The sequence below is a fragment of the Sebastes umbrosus genome, chromosome 2 (genome assembly GCF_015220745.1).
Source record: "Sebastes umbrosus isolate fSebUmb1 chromosome 2, fSebUmb1.pri, whole genome shotgun sequence".
NCBI lineage: Eukaryota > Metazoa > Chordata > Actinopteri > Perciformes > Sebastidae > Sebastes > Sebastes umbrosus.
Window position 1 is genome coordinate 32,792,600 of NC_051270.1, and position 24,851 is coordinate 32,817,450.

General features: G+C 41.8%; 1 protein-coding gene across 1 annotated transcript; it reads right to left on the reverse strand.

Annotated features, from left to right (window-relative positions):
* Nucleotides 1-4,738: 4,738 nt before the first annotated feature.
* On the reverse strand, nucleotides 4,739-6,129 carry LOC119477375 (RING finger protein 148-like). The gene has a single exon (XM_037751451.1). It carries the CDS (start codon nucleotides 5,955-5,957, stop codon nucleotides 4,869-4,871), a length of 1,089 nt encoding a protein of 362 aa, XP_037607379.1. The 5' UTR covers nucleotides 5,958-6,129; the 3' UTR covers nucleotides 4,739-4,868.
* Between the last annotated feature and the right edge of the window lie 18,722 nt (nucleotides 6,130-24,851).

Here is a 24,851-nt window from a genome sequence, read left to right on the forward strand (position 1 = left end):
CCTACACAGACACAGATACATAGCTAGTAGTTCAGGTTACTGTCCACTGGGAGAACGCGCTCCACGCATGCGCAGTAGATCGCTACGCTCGGGACAGGTGTTGCGTCGAGTAGTGTTCCCCTGAAGTCATGTACACAAACTAGTGGTCAAGTCGTGAGAACACCGCTGCTAGGCAACCGCAATATTAACATTACTGTCGGAGTGTGTTCCAAACCACGTACTTCCAGAAGTACACTTCAGTGTTGCGCACTGTGTGCACTCTGTACTCGCTTGAGTAGTGCGAACATTTCAGCGGGGTAGGATCGTCTGAAATCGAATACTCTACGGCGCACTGACCGGAAATGACGATCGCAACATTTCACCGCGCCTCGCTACCCGCCAAAATATCTTCTGAAAAAAATGAAAGCAGAGTGGAAATTACGTTTCCAACGTCGTCGCCTTCACCTACGATGTGTCCTCCTGTTGGCTGAAAATGCACCGGTATGTTTACGTATTGTTCTATTCTGTTATCTACGTATGTTTGAATAGTGGTCGTGGCCCCGCCCCTTCCGCTGCGTAGCCAAGACGGCGACAGTTGAGTGTGGAACGTGTCCAGCGTTCCACACTCAACGATCTGACCGTTTTGAGTACAACATCCGGGTACTTTGAGTGCACTGCATTTTGCCGTACTTCCCAATTGGAACGCACTTATGCACTCAAAGTAGTGAGTGTAGAAGCCACAGAGGCTAACAATTTAGCAAACTCGCAAGCGGGTAACATAATGCAGTAAATGCAAAGGCATAATGACAGAGGAAAAAGATGAGGCTGTTGGGAATATCAACATTTTCCTCTGACATATTATAAAATTACTAAGAATTACAATAGACGACTAAAATTACAATATATTCACTTATTATGTATCGAAAAATTAACTTCCACGGCCTCTGCCATTTCTGACAACGTCAACAAACAGGTGACAACTTGTAAACTCTGACCTTTCAGAAACTTTCCACTTACAAGGTCGTGCATATTAAACACGACCGCATTTGAAGGCACCAATTTGGGAAAAACACTAGTGGACAGAGGAACAGACTTCGACATAACACCTGTCGGGACCATTGTCAGGAGGAAAGGCATGTCCCGCCCTACTCTGCCTCTGATTGGCTCGTACTCGTTGCCTTCTTTTGTATGATTGGTTAGGTTTAGGTATGAGGAGTTTTTTGTTTAATTTTTTTTAATTTTTGTTTTTTTTATTGAAGATAATTCATTTACAAACATTAAGAACATTAAGACATTGTAATCTACACTCAATACTTCTAACATACAAGGCAGAATTGGATAGGAAAGATAACTTAAATTATAAAAAATAATATAATAACAAAAATAAAAGAGGGTAGAAAATAATTAAAGGAACAAAAAAAAGAAATGCATAAATAAATAAATAAATAATAAGACTGCACTCTTCCATAGTAGCACTAGGGGTCATCATCATATATGTTCAGTTCTTCATAAGCTCTGAGGAGACACTTTGCATGTTGTCCTTTATTAGTCTTAAAGCACTAAGATGATTGTCCACGACGTCCCTTTTGAAAACAGAAAATAGGGGTTTAATTTTCCTCCATTTGGATGCATGGATGAAAAGAATTGCCAGGCAGTATCAGATTGTTCAAAATCAAGTCTCTCTTAATGTCCTTCATTTTAATACCAAGGTTTAGGCATGAGGAGTGAGATTGGTTAGGATATGAATATCTTTGTAAGCCAATCAGAGGCAGAGTAGGGCGGGTCATATCTTCCCTGTAGTAGGAGTCGTAATATTGCAGTCAGGATGGCGTTCGTCAATTTATCAGCGGTAACTGCTGTATGAGCCATCATGGTATGAGCACAGTGCAGAGCAGCAGCGATTAGCTAGCCAGTGGGGAACAGACACAGGGCCGGGCCGGCTAGTGTTTCTTAAAGCACAGAGAAACTCAGATTACAACTAGATTACAACTCACACAGAGGGAGAACGACTCCATTCTCTGCTCAAATAGGTAACCATTACTCCACTAATGTTATATCTTTACATAGCAAATAGTTGTTTGCTATATGCTAATGCTCTGAATTTCGAATTTAAATGTACAGAAGTTGGGCTACCAAACTCACCTTTTCTGAGTCGGCTTTAAAAGATGAGCAGGACTACCAACCCTCAAGGCATCAGGTAAATTAGCAGGTTAAGCCAGATGTTGATCTATGGATTTGTCATCTGGCCAATCCACATTTACAGATTTATGTAGATTATGTGTAGTTATCACTCACTTCTCAGGCTGGTTTGGCAAACCTTCCCAAACAAACAAGGGTCTAAAAGACTACAACAGAGGGCCTGTAATTATCTGTGTATAATGGCTGTCAAATAATTACCGGCTTTATTTATGTGGTGATTTATTGATTTCAAGACATTATCAACAAGGACATTGGTAAATGATAAACACGAATGTTGTGTAATAGGGAGACATTTACTTCACTTCACTTTACAGCAGATGGAAGCCACTTCATATCGACTCCCTCATAGCTTTTACAAGAGAGTACTACTACTGGTTATGTGTCTCTGCAAGCTTTTAAAACGATTGTGCTCCTTTAAATTCTTTTAATTCTTCACCCACTGGTATGCAGCTCTCTCCACAGCTGATAAACCCTGTAATTGCAGCACTTCAGAAAACAATTGGCAGCAATAAGATGTGCAGTTAGATTTCTAGATACCTGAACCTCTGCCAGCAGGCCTCACATTCTCTAATATATTTGCACATGGATTTCCTTCATTGTTTTATTAATCCGTTTGATGCACATCAGTGCTCAGTGGAATCCCTCATGATTCACAGTATGAGGCATCGTTATTCTGTAAGTCGTTATTTAATCATTCCGCTCAGTAGATGACTGTTGCAAAAGACTAAACAGCTCCAGTAGGGACCCCCGTGTTTTGGCCCCTCAGCTGACTCACCATTCAGAAACCACATTATACTCACAGTCAATGTGATGACTAATATTGCAGACTAAAGGCTGCTTGCATAGGCAACTTAAAAACTGCAATATAAAAACAATTTTATGTTTGAAGTGAAGCGGGCATACAGGGTTCAAACATGTCATGCAGAAACTGAACTGTAGCATCATTCAGTGGCTAAAGTTTTGGTTGATCCAAATTGCTACAAATTACTCACCTTAAAGGAGCAGTGTGTAGGATCTGGCGGTATCTAGCGGTGAGGTTGCAGATTGGAACCAATTTAAACCTCTCCTGTGTGCCAAGCGTGTAGAAGAATGATTGTGGCCGACGCAAAAACGTGAATGGCCCTCTCATAGAGCAAGTTGTAGGTCATTTGGAGCAGAGCCAGTGCATAGAGTGTGTGTGTTCGTGTGAAGGGAATGGTGAAGCAAGCGGGAGAGAGAGAGAGAGAGTGGTGGCGACAGCAGCGAATAATGTTATCGACTCTGGCCCAAGCAGGAAAAGTTAACAGTATTTGGTTTGTCCGTTCTGGGCTACTGTAGAAACATGGCGGACTCTGTGAAGAGGACCTGCTCCCTATGTAGATACAAACAGCTCCTTCTAAGGTAACAACAATACAACAGTTCTTAGTTACAGCTGATTACACACTAAAGAAAACATGCTTATTAGTTAGGGCTGTCATTCAATTAAAATATTTAATCGCGATTAATCGCATGATTGTCCATAGTTAATCGGAATTAATCGCAAAATAATCACACATTTTTTATCTGTTGAAAATGTACCTCAAAGGGAGATTTGTCAAGTATTATCAACATAGTAGTGGGCAAATATGCTTGCTTTATTCAAATTTATATATATTTATTATTAGAAATGAATTAACAACACAAAACAATGACAAATATTGCCCAGAAACCCTCACAGGTACTGCATTTAGCATAAAAATATGCTCAAATCATAACATGGCAAACTCAAGCTCAACAGGCAACAATGTGTCAGTGTGTCAGTGTGCTGACTTGACTATGACTTGCCCCAAACTGCATGTGATTATCATAAAGTGGGTTTTGTTTACTTTAGTGTTTTTTTTTGCTGTGGTGAAAACGTTACTAGCGGTAACACTGCTGCTTAGCAGCGATCCGGCCGAAAACCAAAACAGACGGCTCGTTTCTTCCTCTTTGGCAGTTTTGGCAGCGGCTTTTCTGGTTCACTGTGCTGTTTGTTACAGCGCCAACACAGCGACGTAATGCCGCCAATGCAGTTACAAATGACAAAAATCCATCAAGTGCAATGCTTGTTAGAAAATAGTGTTTTCCATGAAGACACCCGTCAGAGCTTTATCGAGAGCTGGAGGCGGAGCGAAATTTGACGGAGGCCGCCGCCTCATAACTCTCTATGCAGGTAAAACCCTACACACACCCATGACACACAGTCTCCCAGGAGAGAGGTCTGGATGGGGGCGGAGTCTGTGACGTATGTGTGTGTGAGAGGGAGCCGAAGGAGAGAGGGACAGAAGGAAATGCCAAAGCGAGTCTCATGCCGGCGGGATGGCTTAAAAACATTACATGACAATTTGTAGTCGATGTTCGCAATATAGTCATTTTATGTACCACGCGTGGGACAAGCTGCGATACATCGACTATATTCGATGTATCGCCCACCCCTACACACATGCACCAAGACAGAAACAAAGGAAATGCAGTGTCATACAGGCTAATTACACAAGGTCCATTAACATTTTACATCCTTGGAATTTCTTTTGAAATCTATTTTTAGCATGCCTGCATTACAAGATGAGGATTGTTTCACCTGTTGGAACATTAAAGTTTGATTCCTTTGTGCTGGTTCAGCGTATCTCAGAAAAATATAGGGACTTTGACTGTGTCCTGGTTTGTTGCTGTTTTGTTCCCGTTGCTGTTGTTCATCTCCTCCCAGCCTCTGCGTCTCCCTCGAAGGCGCTGTTGTCATAGCGATGCTGCTGTCTCTCTGGGTCAGGGCTCGCTGGGTCAGTCAGTGGGACTTCGTAAATGGGCTCTGCTCCCGTCACTGTGATCACAGTGACCTCTGGTGGTGACTCATCAGAAAGGCTCTCTATTGATTCCTCCTCAACCCCCATGGCCTTCAGGATGTCGCAATTACACATGGGGCAGGTCCTCCTCTCCAGCAGCCATGGCTCGATGCAGGGTTTGTGGAAGATGTGGTCACATGTTAGCACCGTCACAACTTCCCCTGCCTTGTAAAATCCGATACACATGGCACACACATGGGTCTCAGAGGTAGTTTCCTCATCCCCTGTCTTGAGTATGCGTACTTGCAGACGCCCAATCGCTTTCTTAGCCTCAGATTTCAGCCTCCTCTCACTGCGCCTATGCATACTCAGACCGTAGAGACGATTTACGGAGATAATCGCAAAGTAAGGGATGGAGGCTCCTGTCACAATGATGAGGATGAAGGCCAAGTAGAGAACGTTTGATTGGAACATCGGGTCATCGAGATAGCTGCGTACTTCGATAATCATCTTCACATCTGTCCCATTCTTCACCAACTTGACAATCTCCGTGCCCTGAGCGTTGCCAATCATGATAGCCACAATACCAGCTGCATCTGAGTGTGCCATGTGTGTGGTGCTGTTGCCACTGCCGTCCACATTATACACCACCACACCAGCTGCTCCTTGACGTTTGGCAGCATTGATCTTCTCACTGAAGGTGCAGTTGCCCCTTTTAACCAGGGCTATCCATGGTGGGGAGCTGGAATTGCGATTGTAGACAGGATCTGAGCCACAGCCTTTGGGGTCTTCACTGGGAAGCGTGACAATACCCAAGGCTTTCTCTAAGGGAGAGTTACGACCGTACACCCCACACTCACAGTATTTGTCCACAGTCTCATTGTTGTTTTTAGCATAGCTTATTTCCACTACGGCAGGCCGAACCGTCAAGGCAGCTGAATAGTGAACAAGCTCTGACAAACACAGCAAAAGCAGCAGGCAATGTTGTGTCTTCTTACCCATAGTAACGCTCTTCTTAAAACAACAGGAAGCCCTCCGTTCGCTTCTTTAGCTTCTTCAGAACTCCTTTGTTTGTCCCAGTTCCTGGTTTGTCCGAGCAACAGCGGTCTGAACACAGCCACAGTTTCACCCAAGCTGCTGTCTACCGTAAATCTGACGCGAGCTATGCGTCAGCCACTCACCTCTCGTTATCTTCCTGAACCTTGAACACTGAACACTCCTCGCAGAGGGCAGGGTGCTGGTATTCAACAAGTGGAACTAGGGATGTCACGGTACCAGAAATCTAGTAGTCGATACCAATACCAGTGAATTTCCACGATTCTTGATACCAATTCGATACCACGGTAAAAAACCCCACAACAACAACAATAAATCCCATGTAATTCAACACGCACTCTTTTATTAAAAACATTTGAACATTACAAAAAACAAAGGCACGTAGCCTTTAAGTAATAAATAAAAAGAATTGACCCATTTCGTTCATTTTGGTGTATCAGCGGCTAGTTATCAATCGATAGTCAGACGACGGACACTACATACTGACCGTGAATGCATCTGGTCCGTCAGCTCAGAGTAGTAGGAGCAGAAGGCAGAGGATTTATTGTTGAAGCGAAAAGCAAACGCACCTATTTGGCAATATTTCACGTTTAATCTCAATGCTATAAGGGAACCATAACGTTAATGAGGTAATCGCCGCGAGGCAGATGGAGCCGTCACAGCCGGTGTGCACAGAGCAGCGGCGCCAGGTAGACCCCCGCAGCGGAGCCCCGCAGCAAAAGCGCTACCGGAGAGGCCGCCACCCGACGGTAAAGATCAGAGTCAGCGCTCTGCACATGTTGACCGTCATCTTTCTTGTAAAATGTCGGTAATCGGTAACACCGGTGTTTATTAAGTTTATTAACCGGTGGGAAATTTTCCTCACTGTCACATCCCTACCAATGACCATTACAGGCATCGTACGGTACCTTCAGTACTGTAGAAAAAGAGTACCGTCACTTTTTTAAAATTTTGGCATCGACTCGGTTCTCGTGACATCCCTGAGTGGAAGTACACAAAACACACAGACCTGTGCTGATTCGAGAGCCAAGGAAGACCAAGCGAGATCGCAAGACGCGATAAGCAAGCAATAAGGATAATTTCATGGGCATAGGTCAACAACACGGGACAATCCTGTGAAACTAATAAAAGCTGCTATCTTTCCCTTGTGTTTCCCTTGTTTTTTCTAGTTTCGCTCGTTTCCTTCCCCTATTCTCTGTGGCTGAGATCACTGTTGTGAAAAGCAAACTGACAAGTATCACTCGTCTACCTTGTGGTTATTTGCTCTGAAAGACTGTTAAATAGTCTGCTTCTACCACACATTTCACACATACACGGACACATTATAAATGTGACGAATAAATCACTTTAAATTTGCACACATCATAAAATAAAGGTGTTCCCTGTGTTTAGATACCTTGAAGCACTTAGAGAGCTTTATTCCACACAGCTAGCAGCATACCAGTGACAGCTGAGATGGAACAGGGCATTGTTGAGTTTCCATTGTATCTTCTTACAAGTGAAAGCACTCACACACACACACACACAAACACACACCCACAGGCCCAACATGTTCACTACTAAATTAATATATAAAGCATTATTAAATAAAGAATCTTATGAATAATATACAGACAAATATATATATTAGAAAAATATTAGGGAAGGCACATTTTTAATATGTTCAAAATGTACCTTAAAGGGAGATTTGTAGGAAGTATTTAATACTCTTATCAACTTGGGAGTGAGCAAATATGCTTTGTTTATGCAAATGTATGTACATATTTATTATTGGAAATCAATAAACAACATAAAACAATGACAAATATTGTCCAGAAACCCTCACAGGTACTGCATTTAGCATAAACAATATGCTCAAATCATAACATGGCAAACTGCAGCCCAACAGGCAACAACAGCTGTCAGTGTGTCAGTGTGCTGACTTGACTATGACTTGCCCCAAACTGCATGTGATTATCATAAGTGGGTATGTCTGTAAAGGGGAGACTCGTGGGTACACATAGAACCAATTTTCATTCACATATCTTGAGAACAGAGGTCAAGGGACCCCTTTGAAAATGGCAATGCCAGTTTTTCTTTTGCCAAAATTCAGCGTAAGTTTGGAGTGTTATTTAACCTCCTTCCCGACAAGCTAGTATGACATGGTTGGTACCAATGGATTCCTTAGTTTCTAGTTTCATATGATACCACTATCTTCACTATACGTAGCTTTAAAAACTGAGCCTACTCTGACCTAAAATCGAAAGTTGTGTTAATGCGTTAAAGACATTTTCTGATCCCCCTAATTGTTAAACACTGGTCCTTTAATATCCATTTTTTTTTTTTCACCAATATAGCCATAATCTGATAAATGAGGTTCTTAATCCTTCAATCAGGAGATGTGTATGATTACATTGCTGTGTGTTCTTTTAATCCAGTGAATATTCTCCTCTGCTGTTCTTAGAGCTGCCTTTTTGGGCTGAGGTAAGCCCTCACTACAAATCTGTAAATCCGTCAGTAAACTAGTAATGGGCATCGCAACAAATCCACAGCACACAACTTCCACAAGCTCTCATAAAACACTGAGCCTTGCAACAAATTAAAATTAAATGCCAAAATATGTCCTGGATTGAAGCCTGCAGTATCCACAGGTGGTGCTGCGTTTCTGTGTCCTGTAACTCTAACACATACTGCCAGGGCTCTAATCTAGTTTTTTTCCCCATCCTCCCGAAATCGTCCCGAAATAAATACGGACCTTCCCAAATTTAAAATCTTTGTTTAAATACATTATCTTTAGTTAATCATTTAAAGTGATGGGCACTGACAGTATGCTATGTGCGTGTGTGTGTTGATGTTGTCAAAGAGGTTTAATAAAACTCTCGTCCCAAATTCGTCCCAAAATTAATTTTAATCCTCCCCCATCATATGTTTTCCGGTCAACCTGGACGACAGGACGTCCTTAAGCCCGAGCCCTGACACTGCACATACATTACTCTTTTGCTCTCTAAGTCATTTCTGTGTTTCTTTTTTATTTTTCTGCCTTGCTGGCCGGCTGACAGCAGAGGGAGAGAGAGATTAGACTGATGGTGGCGAAAGAAGACGATGATATGTGACAAAGGTATGTGGTCCGATTTTAATCCAGATCTACAGTATATGGCGTGCACTGAAACCAACTCGACCACCAGAATGGTTCTTATTTACAGTAGAGTCATGGTTCCCCCCATTACTACCCTCAGCTCGCTCTCTCTCTCCTTCCTACCCTGACTGAGCCCCCCCTCCCCGTCCCAGCCTTTAACACTGGCCCACCGCATGATTTCCCCTCACAGAAATTGTTGCTCTAGTGGAACATTTAATGCACAGCAGCTCAAATTTCGGCTTCCCCGGTGCACAGCGTTGTGTTCCAGCCAGCCACAGTCTGCACACAAACCACTTCCTCTATCTGAAGCAAAGTGAGGAAGAAGAAGAAGAAGAAGAAGGAGGCGAGTAGGACCTTGAAGAAATGGATAGAGGGAATCAGAGCAGCTGATACAGGTCGACAGAAATAGGAAGCGAGTGGGGGTGATTGAGGTTCTAATCAACCAGACCTCGTAAAAGTGCACACTGCCCTCATCAGCGTGTGCCTCTTTGCGGAGGTGATGCATAGCTCAACCATGAGTAGACAATTCCACAGTTTATTCACTCAACGCACAAACAGTATCGCCTTCTCTTTAAGTCGTTTTCCAACGGTTTTTAATTCATCCTCTGCAGCTACGTTTCCCTTCCTGGAGCCTCTCATTTGCTCTATTTGTTCACCTGCCGGTCATTGGGGCAGATTTACGGAGTCGTCTGATGGGAAAAAGCCTCCATCCCTCCCGGACCCTCAGACCGTGATTCATGTCGGCGTCGAGGAGAGATGCTTCTGAATTGTTATAATGTTGTTATATTTAAAAAAAAAACATTGCATAACCTCTCCTCCTCTGCTTCCTGCTGACCTTGGCAACCCTGTTGTTGAGTTAAAGATTTATAAAGGTAATAGATAACGCAATTATGATGCATTAAGGAGGGGGATACATCAGTGATTTAGGGTGATTTATGTCTTTTGGAAAAAGGGGGAGCACACTGAGTAACCAGAAACACATATACATTCTTTCTTTATTCCTCTCTCTTTGTCACTGCATATCTGTCTCTTTTCCTCTCTCTCTCTCTCTCTCATACACATTCACCACACACAGAGCCTGGAAAACAACACACTCACATGAAGTCAACGACAGCATTACAAAGGCTTAACATGTGGTAGCAGTTATAGCAGACCTTTGCAATCAAATAGACATAAAATAAAGAAAAAAAATAAACTGGAAACATAGTACACACAAGTACTTGTCAAATATATGTACAGCAGGAAGAAGATAACTTTCGCCCCATGTGCTTCGTTAAGGTCAGATACTTCCATTATGTGACATCAGAGACAGAAAAGCTAAAACTGCTCTAGTTCACTCATTTTCTCTTTACAATAGCCTAAAGACTATATATTTGGCTCTCATAAAAGTCAGTAAGCAATAGGACAACACGTTCAAAACGTATAATTCTCAGAGGAGCATTCACTGAACTGATTGAATGTGTCAGTTTGGCCCCACTCTGTCCCCACCAATAAGTAAGAAGTGCCTTTTTTATGTTCATTTGGTTTCCATTAGGGGTACCACACTGTGACACCTGACAAATTTCTGACTAATATTTTATGGCTTAACTGTGCCATAAAGATATTGATATTCCACAGATTTTAGTACAAAGACTTAAAACAGATAAAACTATGTGTTTTTTTTTATAATCACCCATGATTGATGAGTCAGTGACAATAGCTCCGTTTTGATCCCCTGGAACTAAGAACCTTTTGAGGAACTCATTGTATTTCAACGTCTAAATTAAGTTCCGGAGACATTTTATGGGGCCTTTTTTTCCCCCTAAAAAGGCCCTGATCAGGGGCTAGCACTTTCTGAAAGTACAGGAACTTTCTAGATGGGGATCGTAGGGATGACCGTTGCTGATTGGTGAAACACACACACACAGCACCACTGCTTCAACTTGTCTACCGCTTCATTCATAAAACAAGGAAGTACTCTAGTATCGATTTAGGACAAGGGGAGAACATTTCTCCTTGTTTGATAACATTAAAAAGTAAAGTAAAGTAAGGCTCTGCTGTCGGCTTCCCAACTCATTAAAAAAAGACAGAGAGAAAAAGAGAGAGAGGTTGCGAGGGCGAGTGGTGAATTAGAGAATAAAAAGTTATTTCCTGATTGTTTAATGGCAGTTACGTTCTAAAGTACAAATAGATAACCATCAAACACTCAACAGATGGTTTACTGTGGAGCCAGACACTCTTAGTTTCATTTTCCTCTGCTGCATTTCATTCATTACATCCAACGTGCATCAGTAACGTCTTTTTTTCTGTTTTACCTCTAACTAAGCAGGTCATCTGAGCAAGTTCCTTTGACCCTCTGTTGAGATGATGTAACAAAAACACGAGTGTGTGGATGTGGCTGTGTGGTCTTCCTATCTCAAAAGCAACAAGGACAGACAGGCTCACTCCTGGTCCAGCGCTAAGTCCAATGCTCTTTCTTCAATTAGTGCAGCTCCCGTCATTGCTTACACAGCTTGTTGGCCAGCCTGAAGTTTTCACTCCCCAGGCTTAGCACTAACAGGCCACGGCTTATCACAAAAGCAGAGGAATGCTCTTGAACCTTCTGAAGAAGTCTGCGTCCCTTCCAGTGGGGCTGCCAAAAGTGAAAACAATGACTCTTGAATGATGTTTGTCTACACTTGAGGGTCAAGAAGTCGGGTCAGTTGCTTGAAAGCAGGGTTTTTCCTGGCTCAGACTGGGCCTTTGAGGGTTGGCTATGCACGACAGTAAGCATGATCGGCCCACGTACAGTAACAGCAATGAGTCTGTGTTATGGAGCCTGACTGACACTGGATATTTGGGGCCGATACTGATATTAGGGAGTTTCTCTACGCTTCCTGACAGACTAAGAACTACTCCTGGGTGGTTCAGGAATCAAAAATCTCTGTGATTTCTTGCAATTTTGTAAATTTCTTTGACTCCTCCTGTTTTCTGGTTTGTTGTTGCATTGTTTAGATCTGACAAATGGCTTGAATCCTAACTGCGAGGGATTGATTGCATTCCAACTTTCCTCCTGATTGTGTTTGATTGAGTTGGTAATCAAAGTCATGCGAGGTCTGATTAGTGCCAGCCGCCAGTGGCATATTTCTGCCACATGGAACAAGTGACACAGTGTTGTTGAGTCCGGGCATTTGCCTTGATTTATTATGACATAAGGCAATTTAGAAGCAATTTCTGCACGACAGAGGTATTAGATCACATTTAACAACTCTAGGGACGACTCAAGGATATCACAAAGATATTAAACAATCAAAACGTTGCTCCAGGCGGTGTACTACTTGAATACTTCATTATGTACATTATGTTATTTGATATTTTCCGGAGAATATTTTGGTTGATGACTAAAGCAGACATTTCAAATAGTTGAAAGGTGCTGGGCTTGTTGCTCTAGATCAGTGGGCAACTGCGGCATCTGAAAAGTGAAGCAATTGCGGAAGTGCCTTAGATTTGCATTCTCTCTAACAGCCAGCAGGGGGCGACTCCTCTGGTTGCAAAAAGAAGTCTGATTGTATAGAAGTCTATGAGAAAATGAGCCTACTTCTCACTTGATTTATTACCTCAGTAAACATTGTAAACATGAGTTTATGGTCTCAATCGCTAGTTTCAAGTCTTCTTCAATACAGCATGATGTTCATTTAGTAAATTATGGTCCCATTTAGAGTCAAATAGACCATAAAGCAGGGGATGCTTTAGGGCTTGGCTACCTTGTGATTGACAGGTCGCTACCACGGTGTTGTCTGGTCTGGGAGTTGTTTGTGTTTTCTTCTTAGAACATTAACCCTTTCACAGTGTGTTTTCAGTTCATGAAAGTTAACTATAACCTTTTTGGTCGCCTAAAAATGTCTTAGTCTGCGTTCGGTTGTGCTTAGCTCCATCCTCTCCTTCTGGTTGCAAAAGACCAACATGGCGACGGCCAAAATGTCGAACTTGAATCCACAAGCCAACCACAAACCAATGGGTGACGTCACAGTGACTACGTCCACTTATAGTCTAGACTCTATGCTCAAGATTGTCACGAGAAATGATTGCAAAGTTGTTCAGAGAGTCTGTTGTTGTCCAATAAAACCAGATAAAAGGAGCGCGTTTTGTCATTGTGACCAAAACAGTCCATTTGCAATCTGCTTTGCCTTATGAGGCTGTAGATGTCCTCTCTAATGCTTCATCATGTCGCAGCTAATAGCTCATATGTGAAGTCACATCTGTGTGGAAACAGCTGGTGTTTGGGACAAGTATTTGAAGCTCTGAGACACAATACAACCACACCATCATGTCTTTCTGGGTTAAAGACGAAAAACAATAATTTAATTGTCTAAATCTGGTCTATAAAGGGGTTGAAACAGACTGTTTCTCTGATCAGACAGCAGAGGCTGGTAAATCATGAGAAAATCTAAAGGCACGTGACCGGTGATATAAAAGCAGAAGGAGCACTTTATGAAACTGAACATGTTTGTAACCAGAAGTCTTCAGGTACAAAATGGACTCAGTGCTCATAAACTGTGTAATTGAAGTGGGGGTTCCAGCTGTCAACATCTTCAGGGGGCATATTTACCTGTGCCTGGCAGAGGAAAGACGCTCAGCATGCAGGGACTTTGTGCAACTCTGGACCCTGCCACTGGAACCGTGCCCTCCTCTTACTGTAAATCACGGAGCGGTAGGGGTCGTTGAAACCGTTTAAAAGTCTGAGTTGGTATTTCCAGCTAAACATCTCATTCCTGGACACCAGCTGTTTGGCAGAGTAAAAATGGGGCACCGACCAGCTATATATCCTGGTGGTTTTCCGTAAAAGTAGCCGTGCATTTTTTTTTCCATGGATCATTTTTCAGACATTGCTGTTGGTATGTGATTGTTTGCTATAATTGGCAAGGCTGTGGTGTGTGTGTGTGTGCGTGCGTGCGTGCGTGCGTGCGTGCGTGCGTGCGTGTGTGCGAGTCTGTATGAGCTGTCTGTTACAGAGCCCACTCAATGTTATATAGTCCAGCAGGTACTCCCCAGGACTTTACGTCTAATCATATAATGAAATCTAAGCCTGTTCAAATGTGTCTAAAAAAGGTGGCACAGGTTTTATGACTAGAATACAATACCTTCAGCTGTATGTGAGAATCAACTAATCTCTCCCAAAGCTTTATATTATTTCACTAAGACATGCATTTCATCAGTGAAGTCAGTTTAAACTACAGTATTATGATGAAAGAAATTACGACCAAATGTTTGCACACAAATTGTCAATTTTTTGGCGAGATATACGAGATTAATACATTTGCAACAAGTCTTATTGTTATTGTTTACAGTCCGATTAGCACCTTGAGACATGAGAATGGTGTGGGAGTTGAGAGACGACGTGTACGACCGGATTGTTTCACAAGTAGCCAGTTTACCAGCTAATCTCAAGCTAATAAAAAGCTGTATCATCATCAGACGACAACCGGTGGGTGCATTTCAGCCAATTGTGTTCTGCCTCTTTTGCTCTCTACACGGACTGTTTACCTGCATGCAACCAAAGCATTCATGCTTTCTGCTGTTCATCTCTTTGTCTGTCTTTGTATTATATTTTAGGGAATTCACGGGAGCATGAACAAGAGCAGATAGGGAGGCTGTTCTGTAAGAGGAGGACTCCATTATTTTCCATGTTAAGGGAGAATAGGAGGTATGTAGTTAAGTATGTTACGTAAGTTAAAATCACTCAGCTTTGACTTTTGGTTTCATGTGGGACACAAAAAGCGGTCTCCTGGGTCAAAGTCCTGGGTTTATTTGTTTCTTTATACTGCATCACCTGACTTCCTCCTTTGCTCCTGTCATTACTACAGCCACTAGAAGTTGCCACCTAACAATTAACCTGTCTGTTATCTTCCCATACATATTAAGGTGCAACCATGCAAGAATTGATCTAATGTTAGATCTGTCATGTACTGTAAGACATACACAAGGACTATGGAGGCCCCCTCCACTATGCTCGACCATTAGTAGCTTGAAGCCATCCAAATCAAAATTTAACTTAATGTGGCAGGTGACACGGGAGGGGCAACCATGAGGGAGGGTTGCCGATATAGGGCTACCTGCAGGAGGGAACGTTGATTGTGGCATTGATTCAGGCCGGTGGAGTGAGGCAGGTGCACACCTCCTTCCATGTGGCAGGCAGGGAACGAGAGAGCAGGAACAACGGACCTGTTTCCCTGCTGCGTTGAAGGCGGCTGGTAGTCGGTAGGAAAGTAGATCGACGTACCAGAGCATCAGTCGGCCATTAGCTGCTCTTGCCGTGGGACTGTTTTCGGTTTGCGTTTGTTTTGCTTTAGGGTTTATTTGCTGTCTAGTCCGCCCTGGCAAGTGAGCCAGTAGCGGGCAAAAAGAAATGCGTATTGCCCGCCCCAAGGGCAATAACAAAACAACAAAAATAAAGAAAAGAAACTATAGTTTCTTTTCTTTATTTTTGTTGTTTGTTTTGTTTGCTTTGTTTGTCAATCTGCCTACTTCCCCAGTGTATAACCTTACTCAGGTTGAATCCCAGTCAGACAGCCAGGGCAGGCTTAAAGTGTGGGAATGGTTTTCAAATTGTTTGCAGTGAAATCAATCACGTGTGACTTATAGATGTGTGAATTCACTTAGCGTGTGAACGCCTTGATTTGCAGTGTATACCAGTGTGTAATTCAGCCCTGCCCTGTTAGTGAAGCTAGGGGCTAAACAGTGAGTAGGTTACAGCGGGGGATATGAATTGTAAAGTTAAATTTCTGTAATTTAAACTTCTACTCTTTTAAGATACTCCTTGATTGTCATTCCTTTGCCAGCACTTGTGGTGGGTGTTACATTAATAAACTACAAAACTGTGTAGTTTCTTACACATCAGTATGTCCTCTTTGGGACAGCACACACAGCAATACTACATTCAAATCTGTAATAAACATACAATCCCTCATCACCTCATCATGCTTGTAAACAACATGATATAGCTTTTATCTTTCTTTCTAAACAAAACCCCATTAGCTCATGGAAATATGTAGCCTGAACTTGATTCAGTCAGGACTTTATGCACATGTATGTTTTAATAGTTCTTTGTAAAATGAGTTCATTCTCTAGAACATGTGGTGACCAGAGACACTAATAACTTTCCTGACTTATTTCACATGTTATCATTTATTCTAATGAAACACTTTTTTAGCCTCACACATACTTCCCGGTACAACAACACACACCGCCACCGAACAGTGTGTGTGTCAAAGCAGCCGCCCCTACTATTTTCTTTGTATACCCCCAACACTGGTAGTGGCTAGGCGCGCACCAGCGCTCATTGAAGCGCCACCCCGCAACACTTCACACCACTGTCCTATTTACAGCCTCGCCGCCTCTGAAAAAACGTATTTTTTTTCCCACTCGCTCCCTGCTTGCTACATCTCGGCTCCGTAGCAGCTCTTCTTTCTCTGCTTCCTTGGCTGCTTGACTTCTGATCTCCTCACTCACCTCTTGCTGTTGCTGTCTGTCGTATATGTCGATGATTAGTGCCAGCTGCCAGTGGCATATTTCTTCCACATGAAACAAGTGACACAGTGTTGTTGAGTCCGGGCATTTGCCTTGATTTATTATGACATAAAGCAATTTAGAAGCAATTTATGCACGACAGAGGTATTACATCACATTTAACAACTCTAGGGACGACTCAAGGATATCACAAAGATATTAAACAATCAAAACGTCGCTCCAGGTAACCAGAACGATGACTAGTTGTTGAGGTTGAGCAATATCCCGAGCTATATGACCCACAATGGCAAAGAAGATATTGAACTTGACGGGTGTCATGTATGGGGGCCTTGGCTGACCTCAAGACATGACCCCCGGTGGGGAGAGGCCTCTGGTAACAGACCTACAGGCTTGGTCAGTTATCCATCCCCATTGGCCCATGCTATAAATGCCAATCTCATACAATACATACAATAAAATTGCACATGACTTGGTTTTTGTGTCCAAAATATTACACCCAACATTGTGGATGTTTGAAATTGTCATGGTCCTGTAGGGTTTTTGTTATTGTGTGTTTCCTGTTTTAGGTTGAAAGTCCTCTCCTCTTGTGTCTTGTCTTGTTTTACTTCCTGCCTTTATTTGTTTCCTGCCTTTTTGATTGTTTGCCCTGCCCTGATCAGTTTCACCTGTCCCTCATTAGTCCTGCACTCGCCTCACCTGTTCTCACCTGTTCTCACTTACCCAGTTGGTCAGTCACTGTTTATACCACCTCAGCTCCTTTGTTGAGCTTCTTTGCCTTCATTGCCACTTGGAGTTTTGAACGTTAGTGTTCTGCCAGCTGCAGCTGTGTATCTTTTTGGGCACTTGTAAGACCAATGCCCACTTTATGATAATCACATGCAGTTTGGGGCAAGTCATCACACTGACACACTGACAGCTGCTTTTGGCTGTTGGGTTTGAGTTTACCATGTTATGATTTGAGCATATTTTTTTAAGCTAAATGCAGTTCCTGTGAGGGTTTCTGGACAATATTTGTCATAGATTTGTGTTATTAATTGATTTCCAATAATAAATATATACATACATTTGCATAAAGCAGCATATTTGCCCACTCCCATGTTGATAAGAGTATCAAATACTTGACAAATCTCCCTTTATGGTACATTTTGAAGAGGTCATGGACAATCGTGATTCAATTAAATATTTAAATAGATAGACAGCTCTAATTTTAATATGATCAATGTTCCATTTATATCTAGTATCGCAAATATATTTTACCTTTTTACTATTTTTATTTATGCTGAGGTAATCACATTTTCATTTAGTTTTTAAAATCTCAACCTAAGCACTGAATTTGTGAAGTTGTGCTCCCAGAGAGGCCCTTGCTCTATTCTTGGCAGAAGCTTTTAAACACAATGTACAGCACAAACTATAACTGGATTAGAAGCCGTTTAGTGCAGACACCTTCTGCTTGCCAAATTCAATAGTTCTTTGAAAAATACAAACATAGTTAGAGAAACTGAATCTGTCTTCTCCTGAGCAAACCAACTGCCAAGCCTGGTACGAAAATAAACAGCCGCTTTAAACTCTCGTTGGAACAGTAGCTGCCAGGGTGTAAAGCAACATGAAATACCATCACACATAGACTTTCCCTTTGGAAACACCACACCACAAGATGTGTTGCATTAACCATCGGTGTGTTGTCATAAGGATTGCATTTAAAAAGTCTGTGAGAGGGACTTAACTTGGTGTTTGAGTGGTCGACCTGCAACAGACAATTGCGTATAAGCTTCGTGAAACCTAATAATTACAAGCAGAAAATTGCAGACCGTTCGGTTTTCCGTTGAGATCCAAGAGGAGAAAAAAAAAAGCAGAGTACAAGTTTTCCATCTGTCTCGCAGTGAATGTAAATGCAAACGCAATGAAACAGGAGCGCGTGTTCTCCCATGATGAAGACATGACGGAGGCAGAAGTTTATGTGAGACCACAGGACGTTATGACCTAAGTCTCTATACGAGAACTCTGTTTGAGTTGTGAGATGCTTGATTGGATATAATGTGGTGAGTGACCGTAATTCATTTTTGATATTTTTTTTTTCGTGGAAAGTAACACCACTACAAGAACGTGGTTTATATAAGAGGTGATTATATATATACGACTGTCTCACACTCAGTACTATATTGTATCGATTATAAGGAAGCAGACTGGCTTACTGACATATCGCACATTACTAAGTCGTCCATGGCAGTAATTTCATACGGGCAGCGAGGCTTTGTGTTTAAGCTAGGTGTCGAGAGACATGGCTTTGCCCCGAATCTGGATGTGTGAGCTTTGCGGCGTTCCATTGTCGTCCATCTTGTGGCGTGCGGCTTTAGTTTCCACATTAGTCTGTTTCCCACTATTGCTACTGGCACAACTCGACCTGCACAATGCTCCGCCAGAGATCTGGAAAAGTTAGAATGACTCACTCGAGCTCAGACAGAAACATTTACTTTGTATGTGGCTCCTTAATATGTTCATTTTTAATATACAGCATATTGAGATGTTCCATAGGCATTGATGAGATTGTTTTAGTCACAGATTAATTGTTTTATTCTTTGGGAAATTCATGCAGTGGACATACGAAGTAACAAACAGAACCGAGCTGAATAGTTTGCTAAGTTGACTGTTGGCTAAAAAACATTTCTTTGGACTACTAGTAGATTCATGGTTCCTGTGATGATTGTTCCCCTTTCAAGCTCCTAAATAGATTTGGACCTCCATGGTGGATCCAGCAGCCAGAGATGACTGAAGTACAGAAACGCTGAGTGAATGTCCTCTGAGACTGATAAATTTACATCCCCGGACAAACTATTAAGTGGCTAATGACACGGTGCTGGAGATTCTTCAACCAAAGTTTTTGTTCTTCAGCTATAGTGTCAACAGCATAAGTGCTGTGGTGTCGTTTGTGTTTTGGGCACCCATGGACTTTTAGTGTTAAATCGAGAAGAAAAATAAAGTTCTATCCAACACATCCAGATTCATTACGTTAAGTTCCTGAAGAGGACTGTGGAGTTGGTATTGACGGCAGGAGAGTTCAAGGTTCAGCAAGCTGACAAAACCACAGTCAAAACCATATAAAGCTCTTATAGCTCATGTGTTCTTATACAAAATATTGATTAGTGGTGCTTAAACCTGCAGAAGGCGGAATGTTTTTAGCATCATTGGGCAAACATTTCTTAATAAATCTTTCAGCATATTGTTATTCTGAGAAAGTTTGCTCCAGCTGGTGGGCGGTGTTTGGTATTTCCTCAACCTGGCTGCCAGGTCACAAACTTTCTCATTTAACAGTACACTACAAGATGTTTCTGAAAACATTTGAGGCGAGAAATAGGCATTACAGTCACAGAATACTGATTCATATTTGATCAGCGCTGCCTAGTTTGACTGTTTGATCAGAGTTTGCGAGTGATTGACAGCTGCTCAGAGACGGCAAGACTCCAGCTCGGCTCTGATTGGTTGTTTTCATCCGGTCTGTGACATTTTGGAGATGCCATTAGGAGCACCGGAGGACACCAGAGGACACAGAGGCACATGATTTTTTTTTTCAGATTACCTGTCTCGTGCACTACTGTCAGGATATAGTGACCGTTTTATAAAAATAACTTTTTTAATCATATTTGCTCCAATTCTACCCACTACAGCTTTAAAGTTGCTTTAATTTATTTATGGCATTATCACATCTTATAAAGTTGTAATGGATTAAGTCTTAGCAAACATTCATCTAATTTTAACCTTTTAACCTTTAAACCAGGCCATTAAAAAGGCGTTATCGGTGGTTATAAGCCCCATAGATGTGGATCAGTAGGGCCCTGTTACACCAAATATTAGGTTTTATCATCTATTAACATGGTCGATCAACGAAAGAAGGAATAAAAGAAGATGACAGCGACCTCTAGCGACAGTAGTAATTATGTCAGGAGCAGAAGCGGAAGTCAGGAAACTCCATATGGGGTGGAGGTTGGGGGCGAAGAGTATTTCCCTAAACTTGACTAAGTGGTTTTGTTGCCTAAACCTGAAGAAGCTGTTTGGTTTGAGTTCAAAACATAATGTTTCATTCAGTTTTACTACGTGTTAGGAGGTGTTGCTTTCTCTTTTTCAATGTAGTAGGTGTAGTAGACTGACCAATAACGCCTATTTAATGGCCCGATGATAGTCACAAAGGGTGCATATTCACTCACCTTTTAGCTCCGGTTTGGTTTCATGGAACTCAAATATCTGAGTCTCTCTGTGCTTGTTCTCCATAGCCCCCCCAGTAACATTAGCTGCCTATATAGTGAATGAGGAGACAGGCTTTGACTCATTCTGTATATTTGTGTGCTGTAAAATAGGAAATACCTTAAAAGAGGCTAAAAATCTACACAGAGCTGCAGGTTTGAGCGTTAATTCTTCATGTCTTCCTTCGAGTTGAGCGGCCCTTTCACATGTGGTGACGACGGCTCAGCAGGTAGAGCGGGTCCTCCACTAATTACAGGGTTGGTGGTTTGATGCCTGGTTCCTCTTGTCCACATTTTGAAGTTTCTTTTGAGCACTGAGCCCCGAATTATTCCGATGGTCAGGCCAGTGCCTTGCACGGTAGCATGCTGTCATTGCTGGTTGAGTGAATGAGAGGCAAATTGTAAAGTGCTTTGATTAAAAGTGCTATAATGCAGCCTGTTTGAATTTCAATTTGATTTAATGTTTATTTTCAGAATATTGATAATGAATAATGTTAGTTTAGGATTCTACAGCTTTTATCAAATTTAATTATTAAAGCCAGTGCTCAATAATGATAATAAAGATACATGTTGATTTTTTTTGAGAGTCAATGGATGACCGACATGTGAAAAAATTACATTAAAAAGTGCCTTAAGATACAGATCCTCTAATGGCCTCTAAATACAGGCTAAAACAATTCTCTAACTGGAGCGAAATAACTGGGAAAACCCTCAAATTCCCTACAAAGTTCACAATACAAATTGGGTACATTTTATGAGATAATATTTAGCCCAGTTCTGATTGCTTGGAGACATTTCCCAAAGCCATGCCTATCTCTGCCAGGCCTATTTGACTTGTTTGTGGTAACTTTCTGCTTTTCCTCTAATCCATCTCAGGACAGGCTTCGACCGTGAAAGGAATAATTCAGCAACTTAAATGAATGATGGCACTTGGTTGTCTATTTTTCAGCCAGCTCTGCTTATTAACCCACAAAATGAACAGAAGCTCAGCATAAAACTCTGCATTTCCGATTTGCAGTTCCCAAAGATACCACAGTGACTTGCACATAATGATATGTGGGATGTATTACGTATTTCCACTTCAGCTTAGCCGTGGGAGGACAGTATTTGAAGCTTAAAACCATACAGTAGATCTCAGGTTGAGTTTACATGATGGACTGTTTATTCTAAATGCCATCTTTGGGGAAACATCCACAGAACAAATACAGAACAACCGAAGAAAAAGACTGGTTCAGTTTAACAGACAGAAAGAGATCCTCTCTCTGTTTATTTACTCATCAAAATATAATCTTGCTTCTAGGTGGAGTATACACATCACTTTCCTACAACAGAGGAAACTTCCTGAGCCACATGCATACTCATAACATACAGTAACAGCAAGAAAGGCTTCAAGATACACAGTAACCCCCAAAATAATTTAAAAAACATCAGCCTGCATTCAGTAAAGTAACAGGATTTCTGCCTGGCAGCCTGAAAACCACTGAATTCCTCCCGGCCTGCATTCTGTCACTCAAGCTCTCATCCAAACCCGCTCGCATTGCTTTGATTTGTCTTGCTTCAACGTTGGTTGACCGTCTCCCCTCATTCCTGAAAGATGATTTAATACAGTTGGTGAAACAAAAGACAAAAGTTTAAATCTTTAACCATAATGAATATAATCCAGGATACAATTTGACATTGTATGCTTTTTAATGTTTTCAACATTTGCATCAGTGGAAATGAGCATGGTAGATTTAATCAAATACATAATTTAAGTACAGATTTGAGTTATTGAGTTGCGCAACTGTATATTTTTTACTTAAAACCATTTCAAAGGGAACAAATCATTCTTTTTATTTAACCACATTTATGTGAAGCCTGTAGCTACTGATTAGCATACAAAATGACCTTGTAAAAAAAGGTTGTATTGTTACAGATTTTATATGTGACCATGTGTAAAGTTGTTCAAATTTGCCCCAAACCAGGTCTCATTTGGCATAATGATTATTCGTAGTTTCTATACTGTACTTACATTTTAGTGCCAATGATTTATGTAGCCTACCATTATTTAAGTAACATTTTCAAAGCAGGACTTTTACTAATAGAATCAATTTTGGCACGTTTGTTTAAATAACAGATCTGACTTCCATCTCTGAGTATTTGTCCAGTTTGCCTATTTTCATATTGAAATTAGTTACAATACGTGTACATAAGAATACAGAAATGTTAACCTTTGTTAAAGGTAGGGATGTTAATAATTAACCGCTTAACCGTTAACCGACATTAAGAATTTTGACAGATTAATGCTATCGGTTAAACGGTTAAAAGAAATATTAAAACTTAAATAAAAAGCAGAGCAAAACTCAGAGGAGCCGCTTGTCCCTTGAAGGAGAATAGCTGGTCCACCTTAACAGCCCACCTTAAGTGAGTCTGAGCGGGTTTTGGAAGACACAGGAAGTTGGCTTGGGTCTTGAGGAGTTGTAGCATTTACTCACCAACAAATAAACTGTACACACACTGCACTGCTACGTTCACAGCTATAACGTTACTGAAAACGTAATACTTACCATTGTCACACACATGCGGTCGGTCGGACACATGGCTGACAACCTCGCAGCTAAACTAAATGATGCGGTGGAGGTTTCTGCTGGGAAAGTGGCTCCATGTGTCCATGACAATACACGCAGCATTGTGGCTGCTACAGTAACTCTCCCGGATGGGTGAACTGGGGACTCAGTTGTCTGTTTTGTGCATATACTGCCGCTGGTGATAAATGATGGATTTTGGTTGGTGATGGTTTGTGCATCGCCTTATCGCTGCAGCTGGGTGGCTTGTTAAGCACTACAACCACAACACCGCTGCATGCAATGCAATCATAGATATGCTCTTAATTTAGCACGTTCGATCTGTCAAAGCATTCCATTTTATATAATAGATGGGGTCTTGTTTGGTTCATGTATTCTACAGCACATAATGCCTGACAGAGAGCTTCCTGCGGATGACCTTCCAACACTTTCTCCAGGTTAATGCTTTCAGCAGGGCTACTTGCTGGAACGGTGCCGTAATCTCTCCCTGCTGTCCTCACAGAAGAGGATACGGGGCCAAAAACGAGCTGCTGGAACAGAAGCCTGTTTCAAAAAGCTCCTTGGAGGACTCTGAGTGTGTGCTCTGCTGCTTTAAAAACCATTCATTGTTTCGTCCTGCTCCTGCCTTACTTGGCTGTGATTTGTGGAAAGTAACATCTCCACGGGCAATAAGCTTCAGCATGTACAGTTGAATGTTTGAAGAACAGTTTCCAAGAAATATCTCAGAGAGCTGACAGGATACGGGGCTACGGACATAAAGACCGCACATGGACCTTCCTGTGTCAGTAGATGGGGGAGGCTTCACGCCCAGATCTGAGTGTCTGAATCTACCTCACAGTTGGTTCATCTTTTTCAGTCAAAGGGTGAACACTCCTTTGCATTGTTTTGGTGCTTTAGATCCCATGCACTTATGGGGAAGTCCATCCTCGGAGGCAGAGAGAGATCTGAGAGCGGAGCACACTTGTGTTTTTGGAGTTACATCCCCCCTTACTGACAGTGAGCTAAATGTCTGCATGACAGTTTTGGTTAGCAGTAAAGCGTTGGGAAGAACTGTGCATTTGCTGCGTATTTGTTTTTCCTGCCCCCTTCTGGCCACAGATCAATCAATGCATCTTTAAAGAGAAGATAGAAAAAAATATAAAGAGCTTGTGTTTCAGTGACGAACTTTGTGCCCTTAACTGTCAAAAGGCTTTTCCACTCAGTCATGAATAAAATTGCAGAAACACTGAATCAAATTGGAGAACGTTTGTGAAAACAGTCAGATTTAAATATAGTAGCTTTCACAATTGGCATGACTTTAAGAACTGGCATGGCCCTCCAAAAAACCTGCATCATTCATCTCCTACCTTGGCTGCTGAACTAATGCTTAAGTAATGATGCCTCAGAAAGAAGCAAAGCAGAAGCAGTTGAATAAAAGCCCCAGAGACCAGGCTTGGAGGTC

What these genes read in the sequence shown, in the direction of transcription:
- LOC119477375 (XM_037751451.1), bottom strand. Translation starts at nt 5,957, where the DNA reads ATGGGTAAGAAGACACAACATTGCCTGCTGCTTTTGCTGTGTTTGTCA.